This window comes from Pleurodeles waltl, chromosome 3_1 (genome assembly GCF_031143425.1).
Source record: "Pleurodeles waltl isolate 20211129_DDA chromosome 3_1, aPleWal1.hap1.20221129, whole genome shotgun sequence".
NCBI lineage: Eukaryota > Metazoa > Chordata > Amphibia > Caudata > Salamandridae > Pleurodeles > Pleurodeles waltl.
In genome coordinates this window covers 637,992,368-638,014,480 of record NC_090440.1, presented here as the reverse complement: position 1 = coordinate 638,014,480, position 22,113 = coordinate 637,992,368, and the positions used below count along the sequence as shown (strand labels likewise).

At 45.9% G+C, this 22,113-nt stretch overlaps 1 protein-coding gene across 1 annotated transcript in view; it reads left to right on the top strand.

Moving 5' to 3' along the window:
* LOC138283523 (mucin-2-like) overlaps positions 1-22,113 on the top strand; it is a gene marked incomplete at its 5' end in the record, with an annotated part of 528,362 nt that overhangs the window by 230,093 nt on the left and 276,156 nt on the right. The window contains one exon of the mRNA XM_069221463.1: positions 21,082-21,113. Coding sequence (XP_069077564.1) covers positions 21,082-21,113 — 32 coding nt within the window. The remainder of the gene's footprint in view (positions 1-21,081; positions 21,114-22,113) is intronic.

Genomic DNA, 22,113 nt, shown 5'->3' with positions numbered 1-22,113 from the left:
TTACCCTGCAGCTGTGTTGTTTCCTGGTAGTCTGTGCTGTTCTGTCCTTGAATCCCTCTCCTGTGGGATGATGGCTGCCACCATCTCCTCCATGTGGTCCAGGGCCTCCTGCGGTGCTGGACTCCCACCTCCAGTCTGCAGTGCTGCCTTCCTATTCCTTGCCATTTTTTCCTTGGTCTTGCGCTTTCAGTCATTCCAGCGTTTCTTGCACTTGGTGACTGTTCTCCGTACTTCTGCCACACTGTTTATCTTGTTGACAATTTGTTGCCAAATTACCTCTCTCCTCCCAATTGACAGTTTTGAGGTGACAAAAAGTTGATGCTGGTGTTCCTTCACCTCTTTCACTAGTATTTCTTGCTCCTCTGCACTGAGCTGACACTTCCTTTTCTTCTTCTCCCTCTCCTGGGTCTTGTCTGGGTCCTCCTGGCTGCTTCCTGGTCAGTTGGAGTCTTCCTGGGGTCTCTCATGGCTTCTGGGATCCATTGTGGTGCTGCTTTGCACATTTTGCTGTGTTTGCGCTGCTTTTTGAAGCTATTGTGGGGAAAAAAGGCACGTATCCGGTTTGCGACGTCGTAAACCGGATTAAAGTCATTTTCGCCGCGTTAACATCATTTTTCTTTATGACGTGGCACAATGGTTTGAGTAATAAATTACTGTAACCCTTTTTTGTGCCAGAGAGCGTCAAAGTATACATTTGACGCCCGCGTGGTGCAAAGAAATGGCATTAGCCGGCGTTAAACTATTTGACGCAAAACTGCGTTGGCGCAGTTTTGCGTCAAAAAGTATAAATATGGCCCTAAGTTACTACCTCTGTCTGCTACCTCTTTTGGGAAACCCATTCTGGAAAAGATTCTCGGGAGGGCTTTGGCCACTGCAGGAGCTGTAGTGGTCCCAAGAGGTATGGCTTCTGGATACCTGGTGGCATGGTCCACCACCACCAGAATAAATCTGTTTCCAGAAGCTGTGTGAGGGTCTAGAGGGCCAACAATGTCAACCCCTACCCTTTCAAAGGGTACCCCAACCATGGAAGTGGAATTGAGGGGGCCTTTGGGGTGCCAACTGTCTTGCCGCTTGCTTGACAAGTGACACAGGAGCGAAAAAACTCCTTTGTGTCTTCAGACATATGGGGCCAGTGAAAGTGAGGGACCAGTCTGTCCCAAGTTTTGCTTTGCCCCAGGTGACCAGCAAAGGGAATGTCAGGTGCCAAGGTTAACAAAAACTCCCTGTATTGCAGAGGTACTACCACTCACCTAGTAGCACCAGGTTTGGGTTTCCTAGGTTCTGAATACAGGAGGTTGTCTTCCCAGTACACCTTGTGGGTGCCACTGATATCCCCTGTCTCCTGTTTGACAGCTTGCTGTCTCAAACCCTCAAGTGTGGGACAAGTGTTTTGAGCCTCCATTAACTCCTTCCTGGCAGCTCCCCCTACATCTAAGAGCGCAGATGTGTCAGCTTGGAGTTCTTCAGGTATAGGTTCTGTCCGAGTAGTTTCCTCCTCCTCAAAGGGGGAAACATCAGTGGAGGGAGGGATAGGGGATATTTTCTTACCCTTTCTCCCCCTGCTTTTGGGAAACTCTTGGTTTATACTTTCAGGATCCAAGTTCTCCTGTTCTCTTTGCTTCTTGGCTTGAGCCCTGGTCAAAGCAAAGAGATGCCTAGCATTGCTGCATGGGCCTCTAACGCTACTTCAGCCCAAGCTGAAGTCTCCAAGTCATTCCCTAGTAGGCACTCTATAGGTAGGTCTGTGGACACTACAATCTTTTTAGGACCAGTAACCCCCCCAGCTCAGATCAACAACTGCCATGTGGTAGCTCACAGTATTGTTGTGGGCATCGGTCACTTGGTACTGGTGACCAAGCTGGTGTTGCTCAAGGGCACCAGTTTTTGAGTCACCATGGTGACACTGGCACATGTGTCCCTGTAGGCCTCAACCTGAATACCATTGATTATGGGTCATTGCTTGTACTTATCCATATTAAGAGGACAAGTAACAAGGATGGCAATGTCAATGCAACCATCAGAGACTGAAACAGCCTTAGTGGTTTCCCTAACTAAACAGGCCCCCACTACACTTCCCCAAGTTAGCCATGCTACACCCTTGGACTGACTAATACTAGTATGGGGGTTGTAGTGTTGGGAGGTTTGGTGCTTTTCTTACTACAGGAGCTGCCTCCTGCCCTATAGCCTTTGTTTTTACAAACGAAGCACCAGGGTTTTTGGTCTGATTTTTATTGGCAAAGGATTTAGATCCACCCCCATAAGTGTTTTGTGGCCCTGATGAAGACTCTTTTTTATCTTTATCCTCACCCTTGTCATGAGATTTACCTGCTTCCTATTTCTTTTCTTTGTCACCCCCTGTATGAGCTTTTCTGCTCACTCCTGTTATGCCCCATTTGTCTGCCTTCCTTCCCAATTCTTGGGGAGAGGTCAGATCTGAGTCTAATAAGCATTGATGTAACAAATCAGAAACACAATTATTCAAAATATTCTCTCTCAATAGCAAACTGTACAAGCCCTCATAGTCAGACACTTTGCTGCCATATAACCAGCCTTCCAAAGCCTTCACAGAGCAGTCCACAAAATCTACTGAATCCTGTGATGACTTTTTTCCAGTCTCCTTGACCTTTATTCTATATTGCTCAGTGGTAAGAGCAAAACCATCTAAGACTGACGTTTTGAGAATGGTATAATTGTCTGCATCCTTTTCTCTAACAGTGAGAAGTCTATCTCTCCCCTTGTCAGTGAAGAACATCCAGAGGATAGCAGCCCACTTCCTTTGAGGGACCCTCTGAACTTTAGAGGCCTTCTCAAGTGCAGCAAATCACTTGTAGATGCCATCCCCCACCTTGTATGAGGGAACAATTTTGTGCAGGTTTATGGAATGAAAGGAGTCCTCCCTGAGCCTGTGATCACTCAAGACTGAGCTGCTGCCACCATGGGGTGCTAGCCCCAACCCATGCCTATCTCTCTCCACTGCCAAGGTCTTCCTATCTAGGGCTAGCTGTTGCTGCTGCAGCCTCAGCCTGGCATCCTCCAGTCTCAGTTTCCTGAGCTCCATATCTGTAGAGTCATCTCCTGGAGTTGTGCAGTGTGATCCCTCAGACACTGAAGTGATATGAGAGTGAACAGAGGTGGATCAATTGCTAGGCTAAGTAACCCTATCTACTTGCCCTCTGTGTGCAAAGGGGGCCCTACCAGTATGCCATCCCTTCCCACTTCCAGCTATGCTAGTGGGCCTACTAGAAACACAATGATCCTTTGAGGTACCCTATCCCAGATCTAGAATGTCATGTTCGATCTCAGAGGGGTTAGGGCCTACTTATTCTTCCTCCACCTCCTGGCAACCAGTTTGATCCTGGTCTTCCTGGAGGAGAAGGACCAAGAACAGACTCTTATTAGGGTTTCTCCCCATGTCTAACTTTCTCTCTGCACACAACCCCTTCAATTCCTTGAAGGTCAGGTTCTCAGAGGAAGAGTCCATGACCTCAGAGTTGTGTCCAGTTGCAGACATTGTGTGTGTTAGGATAGTGTAGGTTGTACCTAACCTACCCAACTCCTAGTCTCTCTGAAAGACATTTAGAGCAAGAGCCATGCCTAGACCCTAGCATACCTAAACTTTAGAGACTAGATTTCTACACTGGTACTGTGTATACCTGTAGGTAAGGAGTGGTCTTTCCTGAGGAAAACACCAGGTGACAGAGTGATAAGGTAATTGCAAGTGCGTATCTCAGCGCTGTACTGCCATTGTGGGAGGCTGGCCTGGTGTGTGGTGGGTATCTAAGGTACTTATACCTTATACCATGTATCTCTTGATAGTGTAATGTAGTCATTATCTAGAAGCCAGGCTCTTAAGAGGAAGCTATTGATGAGCAGCCAAGGCTTATCTAGGGAACATGCAAAGCTCATGCAATACCACACTCAGTACTTACACACATGAGAGAAAACACTCACTGTTACAAAGATAAAGGTGATTTATTTTGGTGACACATATACCAAAAATACCGTAGAGGCTATACTCCCTTAGGAGGTAAGTAATACACAAATTATCTATGCTAGTTTGCAAAAATAGGCATAAAAACAGTTAGAAAACAGTGCAATATAGTGAAAATCACAGTAGAGAATAATGGACCTGGGGGAGCACAAACCATATACTACAAAAGTGGAATGCGACAGTTAGTCCCCCACCTAAGTAAGTGGAGTGTGTAGAGGGGAGCTGGGAGTACTAGGCAAGCCCAAAGGTAAGTACCACAACACCTCTCAACGACCAGAAAAGCAGGAGTAAATAATTGTGAATTCCCCAGAACACCCACTTGGAAAAGAAGAAGCAGAATGCAAAGCCCCGAAGAGACTGCAGGACACCAACAGTGGATTCTTGAACAAGAGGACTTGTGGAAGAAGGAGACAAATCCAACAAGCACAGCAGAGTTCAGGAAGGACAGGAGCCCCTACCTACCAGACTGAAGGTGCCAGAGATGAGTCGATGGAAATGAAGGAGAGTCAGCACTGCACCCTAGAAGTTGGATTTGAGTTCCTCGGGGGTGCAGGTGATGTCCCACACCTCAAGGAGGACTGTAGTTGGGTTTGCATCTTCGGATTCCACCAACAAGACTTGGCACATGCAAAACACGCAGTTGGTGGAAAGGTGTGCTGCCAGTGACTAGGAAGGACCAGCTGGACTCTACCTAGCAGGGGGAGTCAGAGGGGAGCCTCCAACAACACAGAAAGCCCACAGGAGCACAGGCAGTCCCCACAGGAGTCCCACAGGACGGGGATACAGAAATCGAAGATGGAGCCTATGCAGCACTACAAAAAGGAGTCCCATGCTGCAGGAGAACCACTCAGGGAGCTGTGCATTGCAGGATGGAGTGCTAGGGGCTGGAGCTTCAAGATGCCTGAAGATCCCTTGAAGAGGATACCAACAAGCCTTGGCAGCTGCAAATGATGCATGGGTAGGCAAGGGCTTACCTTCACCCAAGTTGGACAGGTGGAAGAGAGGACTGTCGGGACCACTGCAGTCCACCACTCATGTTGCAGGAGAGGAGATCCATGCAGCCAGTTGTCGTTTCAGTTGGTGCCTGCAGACGGGCTGTCCACAGAGGATGCAGGAACAGATAAATGTTGCAGTTGTTGGAAGGAGCTGTGGATGCAATATTGCAGGCTGAGTCTTGCTTCCTTGTGGCAGCTTGTTGGGTCCTGGAGCATCCAGTGCAGTTTCTTCAGTCAGAAGTTGAAGTGGAGGTTGCAGAGGAATCCTGCTGCAGTCTGGCAAACCAAATCTGAGGAACCACCCAAGAAAGAGACCCTAAATAGCACTGAAAAGGGGGATTGATCACCTAGCTGGGTGACCACCTACCAGGAGGGGGATCTGACATTGCCTGCCTACACTGGGCACTCAGATGTTTCCAGAGTTGCCTGCCAACCCTGAAACCAAGATGGCAAAACCCAGGAACCCTGTGGAGGAGCTCTGAGCACCACCTCTGTATTGGTAATGGTCAGGTGAGTGGTCACTCCCCTTTACTTTGTCCAGTTTCCCACCATAGCAGGGGCTGGGAGTCCCTGAATTAGTGTAGACTGGTTTATGCAAGGAGGGCACCAAATGTGCCCTTCAAAGCATTACCAGTGGCTTGGGGAGGCTACACCTCCCAAGCCTCCAACCCCTATTTCCAAAGGGAGAGTCTGTAACACCCCTCTCCCAAAGGAAATCCTTTGTGCTACCTTCCTGGGCTTGAGCTTCTCAAGCAACAGGAGAGCAGAAACCTGTCTGTGAGGTGGCAGCAGCTGGGGCTGCATGGAAAACCTCAGAAGGTCATAATGGCAATGCTGGGGGTCCTCTAAGGAGCCCCCAGAGTGCATGGAATCATATAACCAATGCTTGCAAAAATATTGGGGTATGATTCTAACATGTTTGATACCAAACATGCCTAAGTTTGGAGTTACTATTATGGAGCTGGTCATAGGTATTGACCTATGTCCGGTACATGTGTAAAATGGCATTCCGACACTCATGAAGTCTGGAAAAATGGGCCTGGAGTTCATGGAGGCACCTCTGCTAGTGCAAGGGTGCCCTCACACACAGATACTCTGCACCATGCCCTCTGGGTTAGAAGACCTGCCATGGGGTGACTTATAAGTGACATGGTGCAGTGAAAAGATGCAGTGAAAGGGTGCTTGCACCTTTTCACGCAGGCTGCAATGGCAGTCCTGCAGAACCCTTTGCTTGAGCTCCCTATGGGTAGCAAAATATATGCTCAGCCCAGACGGATCCCTGGAACCCCTATGCCTTGGGTACCATATAATGGGGACTTGCAGTGGGGCACCAGTGTGCCAATTGTGGGATGAAATACAGAGTTTTCGAAAAGAGAGCATAATCACTGGGGTCCTGGTTAGCAGGATCCCAGTGAACACAGTCAAACACACTGACATCAGGCAGAAATAGGGGATAACCATACCAAGAAAGAGGGTACTTTCCAACAAATACTCCATCACAAATGTGACAGATATCCCGTCCACCATGTTAACATCCCATTATATCCTACTGGGATTGTAATATGGCAGACAAGATATTTTTCATGTTTGTGACGGAATATTCCATCTGCAGACATCTAAATCAGGCCCATAGTTTCCTAAAAGTTCTATGGGGAAAACTTCTGGAATCTGCAGTGACCCACAAATTTATTAAAACTAGACACCTTGTGGAAGTAACGGTGGGGTATCTTTCATGGATCTCACCAGGTTTTCTTACCCGGAGGCCTGTGCAAACCTCAAACCTTTCCTAAAAAAAAAATCCCTTGTGTCTAAGGGGTTGCCATCCTGGGGGTTGGGGAAGGGCAAATCATCCTAAAATATAGCCGATCTGCCCTTGGAGGGACAGGAGACAAAAGAAAATGTCCCCTTAGTAGGAAGCAACTTTGCCAAAAGAATCACTCTTTATAAACATTATTATTTTTAAAAGCCCTGGTGTCAAATGGGTTTCCACTCCCCACCCGAGGGTAGATCAGCCTAAAAAGACAGCTAATCTGCATCCAGGGGGCCAGAAGCAAGAGGAAATGTCCCCTCCGATGGAAGCAAGTCTTGTCACTCCGTATAAGCACAATTAAAGAAAAAAGCCCTGGTGTCTACTTGATATTCACTCCCAAAGGGGCAGATCAGACTGGAACACAGTCAATCTGCTCCTGGGGGTATGGAACGGCCAAAACATATGCCAAATATCATAGTAAGTGAACCTTCCTCAAGGGGCCACACCTTTATTAAGAAAAGGTTTTACAAAACTAATATACCCAATTATTAATTGAAATGTCAAAAAACTGAAGCAGTGACTCACAGCTCGTGAGCTAGAAAGCAGCGTTCTTCACAGGTCATTCACACACCTTTCCTGCATGGCACACATTTCCTTTCATACCACCAGCTTCAGGCCCAGCACATTTCCACATTCACATCAACAGACAGACAGTGCCATTCAAGAGCCCAAAACTGTCATGTGCCCACATGACTGATAGAGCAATCACATCGGCTGGCGGCTGATGGAGTATGTGGACTGGCGATTGGCTAGCATTATGTATAGTGACCAGCAGCAAGTCACTACTCCCACACCGCCAGCCAAATGCCAGCTCATACATACCGCCAGCCAAGTTCCAGTCTAAACACACTGCCAGCCATCCACCAGTCCACGCACACCGCTAGCCAAGCATCAGTCCATGCACACTGCCAGCCAAATGTCAGTACATGCATGCCGCAAGCCAACCATCAGTCCATGCACACCACCAGCCAAGTGCCAGTCCACGCACTCTGCCAAGAAATCGCTAGCCAACCAGCCAACCCCCAGTCCATGCACATTGCAGCCAAGCACCAGTCCACAACAGCCTACACAAACCATCATCACATTTTTTAACAAAAAAGAAAACACAAAGCAATTGGAAGTATTCACAAAGGTAAGTTAAGAGTTGTATCTTTACATCTGCACTCAGGCCAGAATCTCCGCATTTGGGGCAGATATCCACCTCAAGTGCTGAGATTCCACTTCAGGTGAAGACAGTACACTCCAGTTGTGGAGATAACACACCGGGTGCAGAGAGTCCACCTCAAGTGCAGACGTAAAGATACTACTCAAAACTTACATTTGCGAATACCAAAAAGCTGTAAACTTAGACTTTTGGTCTAAAACTAGGCCAAAAATCTAAGTTTACCTTTGTGTATCGGGTTCAGCAGTTCTAACTAAATACATCACACTAATGCCAACTGTGAAATCTGAACAAAAAATATTAAATGATACAGACTAGTCAGTTCACTTTTACGCTCAAGGTTGCTCCTAATAACTCAGTTGTGTGTGGTACAATTTAAAACATCCGGGCACACATAGCCCAGGATTAGAAGGACACTCCGGGAAGTACATACAACTCTCCTCCCGCACTCTTCTTCGGACACAGACTTGCATCTTTTACTGGGAAAGTTTTTGTGGGGTTTGGGAGGAATGTAATTAGGAAAGTGATAATCTTTCAATCTATCAACATTCTCCACCACTACAACTCTAGGAACACTTGTCTGTTCTACTACATCAAGGCTTCCTATCACAGACTGCTGAAACTGAAAAAATTCATTTTTTTAATCTGGTGAATAATCCTTAAATACCACAAAATCATTGACCTTTGCTAAATTGCATAAATTGATAGCCAACTTCTTATATGTAAGCCTTATGAACAGCAGTGTAAGGCTCCAACCTCTGGTCTACTCTATCTACACCACCCATGTGCTTATTGTAGTCTGAAATGCATGTAGGTTTGCCCACTACAGCAACCAGACCCCAAACAGTCACAGGTGAAGAACCTTCATCATGAATGGTTGTCTGCATGTGGACATCCCTTCGGTCTGAAAATTTCACAGCTAAACGTTCATCACTATGCAAGGCACTGCACTGTCTCCTCTGAAGTTATTTACATGCAAGCTCTTTAGAGTAACCTTTACATTTGGAGTAGATTCTGCCAAAAGCAACAGTGTCCAATTTGAAAAATTCTCTTAACAATTGCACACCTGTGTCGAAGTTATTTTAGCAGGAATTTCAACCAAAATATTGTTATTAATTTAATGATTGAGAGTGATCTGTATGATTTGGATTGAAGCAGATTCTTGTCTGATTATTGGAGTCGAAAGGCCGTCGCCGTGCTAAGCATTCAGAGGAGTCTTCTGGTCTCAAAAGCCTTGTTATACATGGCCAATGGAAGGGACACTAGTAAACCCATTTATTCCCTATAAAATTTAGTAGCAGCAACTGTTCTTAGCTACTGGACAGCCTGTTTGACGGCTATGGGGGGCATTTCTTTTCACTCTTTCCTCACCATTCAATGTTGTCAGTACTGCTTTCCCCAAATCTTATCAATTCTGTTCGTCGGATACTGATCATTCAGGATAGAGGTCTGCTTATTATAATTCCCTACATCTTGTTTACTATGGTTTTGTTCACTAGTAAATGTTCAGAGTAGCCCCAAATAGTAATTAAAGTCCTGTCTCTGTTCTCATTGTTCACAGCCATGACAGAATTGAAGATGTCCTGACTTATCTCTGCTGTTGTGGTTCTAGGTAGGCCCTATAGTCATGCTTTCCTAGTCTGTTTTGAATTTCCTCTAGATACGGCAACTTCTGGTTCCTTGCATCATTGGCCCTAACTCAGTCTCTAATTTGATTGTCTATTTCTTGGACCTCTTTTTCTAGCTGGTTTATTGTTCTTGCAAGGGTTTTCCTCACTCTGCATTTTATGACCATGCATTTACTCTGATTGCAAATTTGAAGAGTTCCCAAGTTCCCACAATGTCCTGGGGGAGATTATTGAGTCTTTCTTGAAGGTAAAGTATTCTTGAAGGCACCACTTAAGGTTTCCCTTTATGGGAGGTCCATAACACCCTTGTTAGCATTATTGACTGTCTTATTGGCGTCCCCTATAGGCCTGGACAGAGTTTGTGTAGTTCTGCAATGTGAAACTCTGTGAAGTGGTGAAAACACGTAGAAATATTTTATAGCAATTATTTTTTAAGTGATAGCGTTTTTAATTGGATAATTTTTAAGGGGTTTGATATGTATAATGTATTATATTATTAATTGCATGTTTTACTGATTGGTTGTGCAAATATTGCTTTTATGGTTCTAGAAAACCGAAATACAATACTATCATTGTATTATTATTATTAACTACGCCACACTACGCAGGGTTCTGTGAGCAGCGGAGTTTGGGTAAGTTGTGATGTTTGTGCGATCATGTGGAGCGCCAGAGGATGCTAACTTCTTTCTGCTCATCAAGTAGACTTTTGCCTCGAGCAGCAGCTTTCTCAATGTGAGCAGCAGCTTTCTCAACATAAGCGTAAGCGACCTGCCCTGAACACCCAAATTTAGAAATCTCACTTGCGCTCACCAACTTAGCATTTTCTCTCACTCACACTTGCCAACTTAACGTTGGCAAGCCACCCTGGAAAACAATCTCCACTTTGTCTCACAGAGTTTTTTGGAACTCCATGCTCCATGTGGAGCATAGAATGGGGAAAACTCTGGGAACTCCACCAGCAGAGTGGAATTCTTCACCCACCCGTAGTCGCCTGTCATCCTCAGCTCCATTTTATCATTATTGGTCTGACAGTGTACAATCTAAAAGGTCTGTCATGGGGAATTTGCTTAGCTGGTCTTTTGCCCATTGGGGCAATTTCAATTCTTTAGAATTCTTGAGAATGTGTCAAGTGGGTGCGGGTAAAATGAATAGCCCCTACTGTATTCATGCTGTGTCCTCCACAGTACTATTAACTTCACATAGTCCATTGCAGCAAGCAGGGTTATGTGGGAGTGCCCCAATGCCCTATTGGATGATTTGGAATTATCAAGGCATCTGTTGAGTATACAGTTGAAGCTCCCTATCCATAGTAATTTATTTTGGACATATGGCAGGGGGAATGCTGCTATCGCCTCATATAAGGAGGGGTGTCTATGCTTGGTACATATATATTCAACAGGAAGGTAGAACACTCACACAGTTTGCCAGAAATCCCTACATATCTCTCAGGCACATTCCAAATAATTTTTCTGCTTATAGTGGTATCCCAGGGGCCACCCATATAACTAATCAACTTGCCACAAAATTGCATTCAGCATGCCAAAATAATTTCCCCATTTCAGCTACATCTTCCTATGCTCAATAATCTCCCCATTTCAGCTACATCTTCCTATGCTCAACAGCCATTAGGTGTGCTTCCTGCAGCATCTCTGTCTGTTTGTATCTCCACTTCACACATGATTGTATTTTTTGCTATTAATCACCCCATGTCTTCCCCTGAAATTCCAGAACGTGACTATGTTGGCTCTTTTATGTGTGTACGGTCTGGTTGAAAACCGGCTGCAGTTCTGGACAGGGAGTCTTGTTAGTAAGAACCAACAGGTGGATTCAAGTCTTGAGCTGCTGTGAAATGGAGAGGCACCTTTGGTCCTCTTCCCTACAGGCCAGGGGCGACAGATGCAGAGGTGTCCCAAGGCATTGAGTTCTCTCACCGGGAACACTCGCAGTGGAGGGGGCCTGTGGGCAAAGGCTGCAGCCGGCATCAGTGAGTCCACAGTGGGAATGTCCAAGGTGGGATTGGCCACGGAGGTCTGGAGGAACATGCTGGCACCATTGACCCACTTCAAATTGGGCTAGGCAGCACAGCTGCAGTGGTGCATTACAGTGTCTGGTTTTCTGTGGTCCTGAGTCCTCTTAGTCGCCTGCGGTTTCTGCAAGATGCAGGGAAGCAGTCCTCTGATTCACAGGAGTTCCTGGGTCTCTGATAAAAACAGGCAGGCCTCCCAGGTTTTTTGGGACACAGTAGCTTGCAAGACTAGTCGACTTTAGTGCAAATTGGTGGGAACAGCAGACAGGCCGGCAGGGCTGGGGCCAAGTCAGATGCTTCTTGCTCTGGCTTTGCTTTTGCAGCTCTTGGGTGCCCTTCTTCATAGTTCAGCAAGAATCTGATTTCCTGGTGCCAGGGAATTCCCTAAATACCTAATTTAGGGGCATTTTGTGGAGTGTAGGGTAGTAGCCAATTGGCTACTTACCCCCTGAGCCACTACACCCGCATATGACCTCTTCCTGTGAAAAGTGGGCATAACCCTGTCCGGAGTTCCTAAATGTGCCAACTCCAAGATGGCAGAGTTCTAAAAGTTGTGTCCACATCAGGCAGGGTACTGAAGGGGTGGAACTGACCTGAGGGGTGGACACACCTCCCTGAATGCTACATTTCTCACCTGTCCAGGTGCCGAATGGGAATGGGGCAATGGGGTCAGCATCTCTCCTTTGAGTGAAGCAAGATCTGTATATCAAGGGCGGTGGGCTTCTTTCAAGCCCCTGCCTTTGAATGTAGGTTTGCAGGTCATCCTGTTGGGTGTGGTGTGTAAACAACTCTCCCAGAGGAGGCTTTGTGGTTGACCTCCTGAGGCCAAGGGCTCTCACCCTAGGAGGTCAGACTTGTGTCTCGTGGTAGAAGGCTGGCTAAAACTGGTCAGTCCCCACACTAGTAGTTGGTAGGTTTTCAGGGGGGATCTCTAAGGTGCTCTCTGAGTGCATGTAATATTAAATCCATCACTGGAATCATTGAGGGTTTGCTAATACAAGATGTTTGATACCAAAACATCCCTAGTTTTAGTGAAGCCATCTTGTAGCTCTGGAACTTGTAGCGACCACTATCCTGGACATGCACTTAAAATGGCTTCACTGTTAACTCACTATGTCTAAGAATTGATAAAGACATAGCAGGGGCATATCTGCTCATGCCGATATGTCCTCACATGCAATATACTGCACCCTGACTTAGGGCTTGAAGGCCTGCTGTAGGAGTGACTTACATATATTGCATGCAGTGTTAGGGGACATGGCACACAGGTGTTGTGCCATGTCATATTTGTCACTTTTAGCTGCACCAAGACACTCTGCCTGCAATGGAAGTCTGTGTGTGCTAGGTGAGGTGTCACCGAGGGAGGCACAATACATGCCACAGCCCTTGGGAACCCTCTTTACTAATGGGCTTACAGGGGGACAAAGATGTCACCAATTGGTGGGAGGAATGCACATTTTTAGGGAAAGAGATCAGGCACTGGAGGCCTGGTTTGCAGGAACCCGGTGCACCTTTAGTCAAAATTGCATCAAATACCAGGCACAAAGGAGAGGTGACCATGTCAAAAAGGGGCATATTCCTACAACTGTGTTGCATAAATTGTAAGTAAATCTAGGCCTTTGTGTTTAGACATCTGCATATTCAGCGTACAAGCAGAAGTGACAGTAGGGCTGCTAAACCCATGTAGGGGAACCACCCTATTAATAGTTTTTGTTCTTCCAGCTATTCTTTTAAGAACATTTATTGTATGGATTTTTAATGACATTAAACATTATTAAAGAATGTGTCAAGATTATATTGTTTTGCCTTTGGGATTAATTCATAGCACAGTGAAAACAATGCATGTGTATTTTGGGGAAGATGTAATTACTGGGCAGAGTTTGCCAGGCTTGACGACTGCCACCGTTTAGGTGTGCTCCTTCGGCCATTTCTCAATCCTTCAAATCATGGTGTCTAAACTGCACAACTCATGGCTGCAGCTGAAGGGTAGCACTTGGTAATGTCAGTCACATCGATCAATGTGCCAAGTTAAATTTGGGGCTACTTAGAACGGCAGAAGAGTCAGCCTTGGGCCTGCCTCATGGTTGGGCTTCTGTGATGGGGTTGCAGCGAGCTGGGGGCTTTGGGGGCTTTGGAGGCACATAACAAGAGGAAGCCTACGTGAATGCTGCCGCATATCCTGTGGGAACGGACAGAGTGGCCCTACTGCTGCTTGCAGGGTACCACATGCCCGGAGAACTGAACAACTAGCCCCAGCACCTAGTGTGTGAGGGGCATGGTCACAGGAGGCCCAGACTAGCATTTTCTGAGGCTTGGGACCTGGATTGATAGCCCTGCCAGAGGGTGTAGCCGCGGAAGAGCTTGGGCCTGCATGTGAGGAGTGGCGTGTCCAGCACAGCTGTCAAGGGCTATCGGCCAAAGTTGTGTGGCACTCACCCTCCAACCTTGACATCACTGGGGCCCACTCCACTATACTACTGGGTGAACTGCTAGTCCTGGTCCTGGACACAGAAGCAGAGCACTGTGCAGGGGCCTTGTGGTGGGAGCAGGCCATTCTTATGTAAAAATAATGGGAGTTATGCATAATATATACCCAGCCATGACTTGTATCGTTATACTTGCCCATTACCAGGAGGCCTGCGAGTGGCTGCATGTTGCGTGGCCCTGTTGTGTTCTGCCCACTCGAGTGCAGACTGGTGAGGGAGTCCTCTGCATCTGCTATGCCCTGCACCTCACCTCACCTCACCAACCAGAGCCCTGAAGGGGTGTAGCTGACCGATTGGTGATCACTTTGGGCACCACCAGAGGGGCATTCAGCAAAATGATCAATTGTGTGGGACTGTGGGTGACCTGATACATGCCATCCATGCTACCCCTGTGACTCTGTGGTGGTCCTTGAGGTGCTCGGAGGCCATCTTGCATGCCCCAGATCTCATCCCCGGTACTGGACGGCTGAGGCACTGGGCATGCCGCAGTCACCCAGCACCGGGCGAGATCTGGGGCATGCAAGACGGCCTCTGAGCACCTCGAGGACCACCACAGAGTCTCTGTAGTGGTCCTTGAGGTGCTCGGAGACCATCTTGTATGCCTCAGATCTCACCTCCGGCACTGGGTGGCTGTGGCACTGGTCATGCTGCAGCCACCCAAAGCAGGAGGGTGAGTACCAGCATAAAAGGCACTAGACAGGGTTGCCCCCTGTCTCCATTGTTGTATGCCCTGGTAGCTATGTCTTTAGCTTGTCCCCTCCAAGAAGAATGGATGCGGACAATGCTTTGCTTTATATACATAATCTGGAACACAGCCTCGCTCCGGTGATGCGGGAGGTAGTATTGTTTGGGGGATATTCCAGGCTTTGTATAAACTGGCATAAGTCCATCATATACCCACTCACCCCTGCCACAACACTGGTGCAGTTAGATTTCCCATTGCAGTGGAGGAGGGACTCAGTATGCTGTGCAGCTGGGATGTAGTCCGAGAGAGTAGCAACAGACACACCATTCTAACTCAATCTAATTATTACGGAGTGCGTCATACATTGCGGGGACTGTTAGGTGACTATGTCGTGGAACCCCCCCAAAATGCTAGTGTTCTCTTCTCTTCTGCAAACAGCAGCCCGCTGACAAATCGTGGCGAGATTCTATGCGTTTTCACAGGAGGTGTGCAGGCCCGAAGTATCAAAGGATAGACTTGAATGGCAGGGAGACCTGGGGATTGTTATCTGTGATAAGAAGTGGCATTATTGCTGTTCAGTCGTAAAGTCCATCTTATTGTATAGCAGAAATAGACTCTGGCACTTAAAGTATGTCAACAGGGTGCACTACACGGCTGCTCGCCTGTTCAGATATGGACTGCGCAATAATGCAGGCTGCCCATGATGCAGTGAGGAGGAGGTGGGGTTTGCACACTTTGCTTGGTTTTGCCCTGGAGTTCAGGCATTTTGACAGGGTGTGTTCAGGGAGCTACAGGCAATCACTGGTGAATTGGTGGAGCCTGATGCCTTTACTGGTGATGCTGGGACATGATAAGGAGGTGCACAGCACTTTTAGACGTCTGATTGCTATCAGCTTATTGGTTGTGAGGTGCTGGATAGCGATGCACTGGGCCCGTGGCCCACTTCTGAATCTGAGGGAGTGGCACAGGGATATGGCCTATTGAAACACAGTCTGAAACTGTGAGCTGCTTCCACTTTTCAGCTGGTCATTTTGTTTTTTTCAATTTTTACCTCCCCGACACTCCCCCCTCTTCGCCCGCCTCTTTTGATTGGTAGCAGCCGCCACTGTAGAGAAGCATTTAAACAATGGAATGATGAAGCAAGTCTTGTCTAGATTTACCAATTCTTTGCCCTCACTTTGCATCACTTTTGTGATGTAAACCCCGCACAAATTGCTTGGGTGGGATTTACTATCCAATGCAAATCCTGATTTGCATTGGAAAGTATCTCAAAATAACACAAACTTTGAGCTACTTTGCATCAAGGGGGCATTCCATCGGTGGTACATTGGCATTCCGATGGAACCACCCATGTGTTTTGGTGTAACTCACTTTCTAGTCATGTTGGTAGACAGGGATTTGCAACAAAACCCTACTCCTTCTCAAGGTAGGCATTACAAGGACCATTGTTTTCATTTCTCTACATTTTTCTAACTTTGCTTGCATGCTGCATTGTGCAGCATAAATACAAAGTGGCAAAAGTCTTAAGGAATAGTTTTTGTAAGGGTGGATACCTTTGCAGTACAAAACCTATGCTTTAGAGAGTGCACACACCATTTCACTATGACTCTCTGGTATGTTCATTGGCGCACATCAGCCAAAATTGCGCCAGAACTGGTGGGGAGGAAAAATGTGCCATTTATTAATAGATAAGGTGCATTTTTCCTCTCTCCTTTTGACTGAAGGCAGCGGCCGCCTCGGTGCTCCTCGTTCTCTCGGCAATTACTGGGGCACAAAGCACAGGCTCCCAATCCAGATGCTGTTCTCATGCTAAACCAAGCAGTGCCCCATTGGCCTGAGCGGGCTGGTCTGATGCTCGCTCAAGCTCAGGGAGCTTATGCCATTTCTCCACAGCTGGGTTGGAAAAATGTAAGTGTGCATGTCGGTTTGGCCATCCTAAAACAGCCGGCCAAACTGACATGCGTTGGCCTGGCCCGCCCTAGATTCCATGGCTGTCAGATAGACAGTAACAAATGTAATGATAATCAAACTGTTTTATTATCATTTTATTTGTTATTGCCTGACTCTGAGCAGGGAGTGATGCTCTTCCACTATCACAGAGGAGCTGCCTCTGATTCTCTAGCTGATTTCACTGATTCACTGAGTTGTTCTATGTACAGCACATTGGCACTTACCTGTATGAGTTGTGATTTATAAAATAGGTATATATACTTTGAATATTATGCCATGTTTTCCAGCACACTAGTGCCTGAGCTGACATCAATATACCAGGCCACTCTGGAGAAAGGTGAGCTGCGACTAGACTCCTACCAACCAACTGTGATTCTGGGAGCGGATTAGAAGATACTCTGAAAGGTCCTAGAAACCAGGTATTCCCAGGTGCTTCCAACTCTAGTGCATAAAGACCAGAATGGCGTTGTCCCTGGGTGCTGCACATCACAAAACATCTGGTGCCTCTTTCATGTCCAGGATAGAGTAACTAGCTTATTTCCAAGGGCTGCTTGTCTTATACTGTACCTGAAGAAAGTGTATGATACACTATCCTGGGACTATCTTTCCTGGAACTCAAACGCATGGGTGTCGGATGAGCCTTGTTCACGTATACTTGGTTACTTTCCCGGAACCCAACATCTCAGGCTCAATTTGGCCCCCATGTCTTGTGCTTCTTCCCAGTCCATCACTGTACCTGACAGGGCTGCCCATTCTCCCCTTTATTATTTGCCCTGGCAATGGAGCCGTTGGCTATCAAACTTCGGAGTGGAGTGAGGGGCACAATTGGAACATTGTGTGCTGTCTCAGTGTACTCAGACAATTTTCTCCTTTATCTCGGGGACAGGAAGATGAGCTTCATGGTACTTTGGCCAATTTGGCAGCTGCTTCTGGACTTCAGGTAAACTGGTCCAAGTCTGCTATTTACCCTCTTAAACCCGGACGGCAGGTGAAAGCCATCTAAAAAGGTACAAGGAGTAGGTACAACACAAATCATCTGGTGCCCAGAGGCAACGCCATACCTGAGGATTTGGCTATACCATTCACTTACAGACCTTACAATGGGAACTTCTGTGGGGCACTGGTGGACATTGGTTCACAAATGATCTTCTGGCAATCTCTTCTGCTTGTTAGGCAAGATAGCACTAGCCAAAATTATAGTATTGCCTTGTTTACTCTATTTCTTTGCCAAACTCCCGGCGGTGCCTCTGCACTCCTTTTTTGGAGAGCTGCATGTCCCCCTATCCACACTTGTATGGGGCCTAAAAGGCACTGACTGGCCCTGCAGGAACTGCAGCTCCTTGTGGGCCAGGATGACTTGGACTCCCCCTCTTTTGAGGGATACTTTTTAGCTGCAAAGCTACAGTCTCTATCTCGCTGGATGGTGGAGTGCTACTTTGGTAGACACTTGTGGAGATCGAGGTATCCTTCAACTTGTGACTGTATGTGACTTCCTCCTCCCTCGAGCCTCGCCTCCTCCAGTTTACGGTGGCCTGAACCTATAAGAAAATAATCTATCGCCTCCTCAATGATAAACCGCCCTATGCCTCCAACTTCCCTCTGGTCGGCCTACCCCGCTGCCCAGATTTCTATTCTTCCACGGAGCTAGCGCCCTGGACCTCTTACTCTATAATTACGACCGGCAGCCTCTATTCTAATGGACAATTACTTACCTTCGAGCTGCTTACTGCTGACTATAATTTCCCCATCGGTCAGTTCTTAATGTATAGGCAGCTCCATCATACCTGTGGCACCTTGTGGGGATCCTTAGACCCAAAACCCCCTCCCCATCCAGTTATACAAACCACACTGAAAATGGGTGCAGGTTGTTACCTAATTGCTTGGCTATTTAAAGCCATCTGTATCTTTTGTGATGTGATGTTCCCCTCACTACACTAAGACACGCATGGGAGGAGGAATTCGTGGGGGGGGAGGAATGCACTATAAGGAATGAGAGTGAGTGCTACAGCAGCCCCAGCAAGTATTGCCGAATTCACACTTTAAAAATATCCAGTTCAATATCCTACATAGCACGTACCTTACTCCCACACAACTGAACCGATACCATGCAGCTGCACACATAACTTTCCCATGATGCCCCACCCCGGATGCAGATATCAAACATGTCGTATGGTCCTACCCCGCCCTCCAGGGATATTAGGATTACATCCATACAATGCCAAGTGAGTTAACAGGGCTCCCAGAACTGCGGAGTTGGGAAGTGTGTGTACTCGGCATCTTTAGGTTCAGAAAACATAACAAACTGAGCACCCATTTTGCAGCGTTAGCCCTACTCCTAGCAATGCGCACAATTACCATGCACTTGTCCCCCGACACCCCACCACTTGTAGAGGCCTAGTACAGTGCCCTTCACAAATGGAGTACGGCATAGGAAGAAGAACTCTGTAGTGAGGAAACTCAAGGCCTCTGCAAATACCCCATCTCCCTGCATTGGTCAGCCTTATTAAGTGACGTCCCACAAAGGGTAAGCAATAATCACATGTCCTCTTCAAGTTCTTCAGTGGGGCTCCACCCAACTTGAGGCCTAATGCTAGGCAACTTCGCTTGGACTTCCGAGTATGCCTAGCCCCACCCTTAATTTGCTCAACCCTTCTCCTCCCCCTCCTCCCTCCCATCTGGACAACACCCTGATCGTACATCCCTCTGAATATCTTTTCAAAGGGCTACACCTCACACATTTATACTCCTCATCCCAAAGTCGCTCTAATGCATACAGACAAAATCCACCACCATTCCAGCAAGCCCCATGCTTCTCCTCTTTCCATTTGCAACCCCCCCTCCCAGTAATCCGAGACCTGTACATACTTAGAGCAGCACCTTTCATTATGCGTAATATTTATGTTTCTCCTACGTAGTAAGTGTATTGTTGTGCATGCAGCTCATTTTAACAATTGTTTACGGTTATTTGGGCTTTGAAGAGTGTTATGGGCTTGTTCTCAAACAACTAATATGTACAATCCACACTGTATCCCTTCCCCTTTTCCCAGTTGCCCTCTTCTGTTGTTGTACGTTTCAGAAAACCTTATTAAAATATGTTACATTAAAATAAGTATATTAACTACTACTACTACTAGTAATAATAATAATAATAATAATAATAATAATTGTAAGAAGAAAAACAACAAATCAAGGAATCTGTTAATTAGTGAGTACAATGTGATGTACTAGGCTTACAGCTAAGTAACCAAGCATGTGCAAATTAGTTACTTAAATAACGCAGAATATTCCTGATAAAGGCTTGCTTTGGTCAGTTTGCGCATCGCCACAATTCTTAAATCTCATCTCAGGCTCACCAAAAAGAAATTACATTTTTGCTGTTAAATAATGTCATTGTAGTCCATTGGCTAACTGTCTCATTTCTCATATCCCAAAATCCAGCCTACACCCATTTTATTTCGATTTGGAAAACTATTAGACTTGCCAGACCATAAATAGGTATTATGCCAGAAAACTAATAGACGATGAGAACAGCACCTAAACCAAATTCAGCTGGAAATTATAAGACACTTCACCTCACCCAATAAAGACTTGCATAATTCTCTTTTAGAACCATGTGCAACATGGAGGGAGCAGTGCTTAATTTGTACATAAAAATGTGGCATTGCCCAACGCTCTCCTGTGAAACACACGGCTGCTGCAATTGAATGTGCGAACAAGGAATACTGATGTAGCATAATCCTGAAGCCAACTCAGGCCTCTTTAATCCCTTTACAGCCACTCCATGCCCCTTCTGCTCACTCTTCCAGCTTTTTGCTTTCTCCCTTTGTGACTCCTTTTCGTTTTTCTTTTCCTCCATCTTTCCCATATGTGTCTTTTGCCTACAGTAAATGCTTGAGGCAGAAAAATAAGTGCCGGCCTCAAACATAAGTGGCGGTGCCCAGCACCAGAAATCACTAACACAAATTAAGAGGGGGGGGGCGGGATTCAATCAGTTGTAATCTTCTGTACATTTTAATTGATTAAGGTTCTCAAGTGATTGTTCATTTCTAGTGTGACTTCAACCGTAGATCCATAGAATTGTGTTGTATTTTTAGTGCTGATACAATTGTGTACCATTCCGTCTGCTCCTGTCTACTGGTTTCAGCTTTCTCAGGTAGCCAATGCTTACTCTTATTGTTATCAAAATTGTTTTTAGAAGAATTTGATGGAGTCTGTCTTTCATCCAGTTCACCAGCCATATTTTTAAATAGCAAAGTATGATGAAGGACCAGACTGACATCCGACTACAGAATGATCATGAAAAATATAAATTTCATTTTCTAAAAGTCTTTATTTTCATTTCTTTCAGGTTGTAGATCACCTACAGGGGAAAAAAGACAGGTAAGTATCACTAAAAACTAGTCCTATACCAATTCAATATGTAAATGATCTCATCTAATTTGTTCAAATAGTTATTATTAACTGAAACATAGCCAAATAGATCCATAGAATCAAAAGAGCATATGTTATATCAGGTCAATTATTTGATACATTTGCATTTTCAGTAGTCTCTGGATCCTGACTGTTGTGTTTTGTGCAGCTGCGCCAGCAGTCTGTTCACACTCTATCCAGTTCACCATGATCTAGGATGGTTTTTCACACTGAGCAATTGTACTGTGATATATGGAGGATGGTAATGCCTAATAATAGCTAAGGGCCAAATGTTCTTACCATTTTACTAATCACAAGGTCTCCTCTTATGCATTTGTGATTGTTAGAAGGATTTTCACTGTGTATTAATTTGACCTCCTCAAATGGGATTGAGAATGGCTACTGATTTGTTAAGTATTAGCGGCATGTTGTAGGTGTCCCTTCCAAATACTGAATCAGTATCTAATATACTAAAATTTACTAACACCTTGAAGGGGGCGGTAATACACTTGCAAAAGGGAAGGGTGTCCCCTTCCGTCTCCTCCCTCTTTGTGAATGTCAATAAAAAGATTTGTTGAAGCATGGATAGTAGTCCACAGGACTGCTATCAACTCCTACCCACACAAAAAAGTATTTATTTTTAATTCAATCTTGCTTCCTTTAATGAAACCAAACATTTTCAATGAAAGACAATCACAGACCTGGTTTTCTGCTGGTCCCAGCAGCCCTCTATTGTTGTGATGACTTCAAATCCTAGTGAGTCACAATTTGAGACATACCTCATTTACATTCGTGAGGTGGGTTGAATTACAATCCACCACGAATCGTATTTTTAAAAACTGACCTATTAGTACATAGGTCAGTTTTTAAAAACTGACCGCAAAAATACCAGTCACAATTTGCTACTAGTATTTTGAGACCATATATTTGTAAATCTGGCCCATAGTTTTAAAACCTCTACTTGCTTATT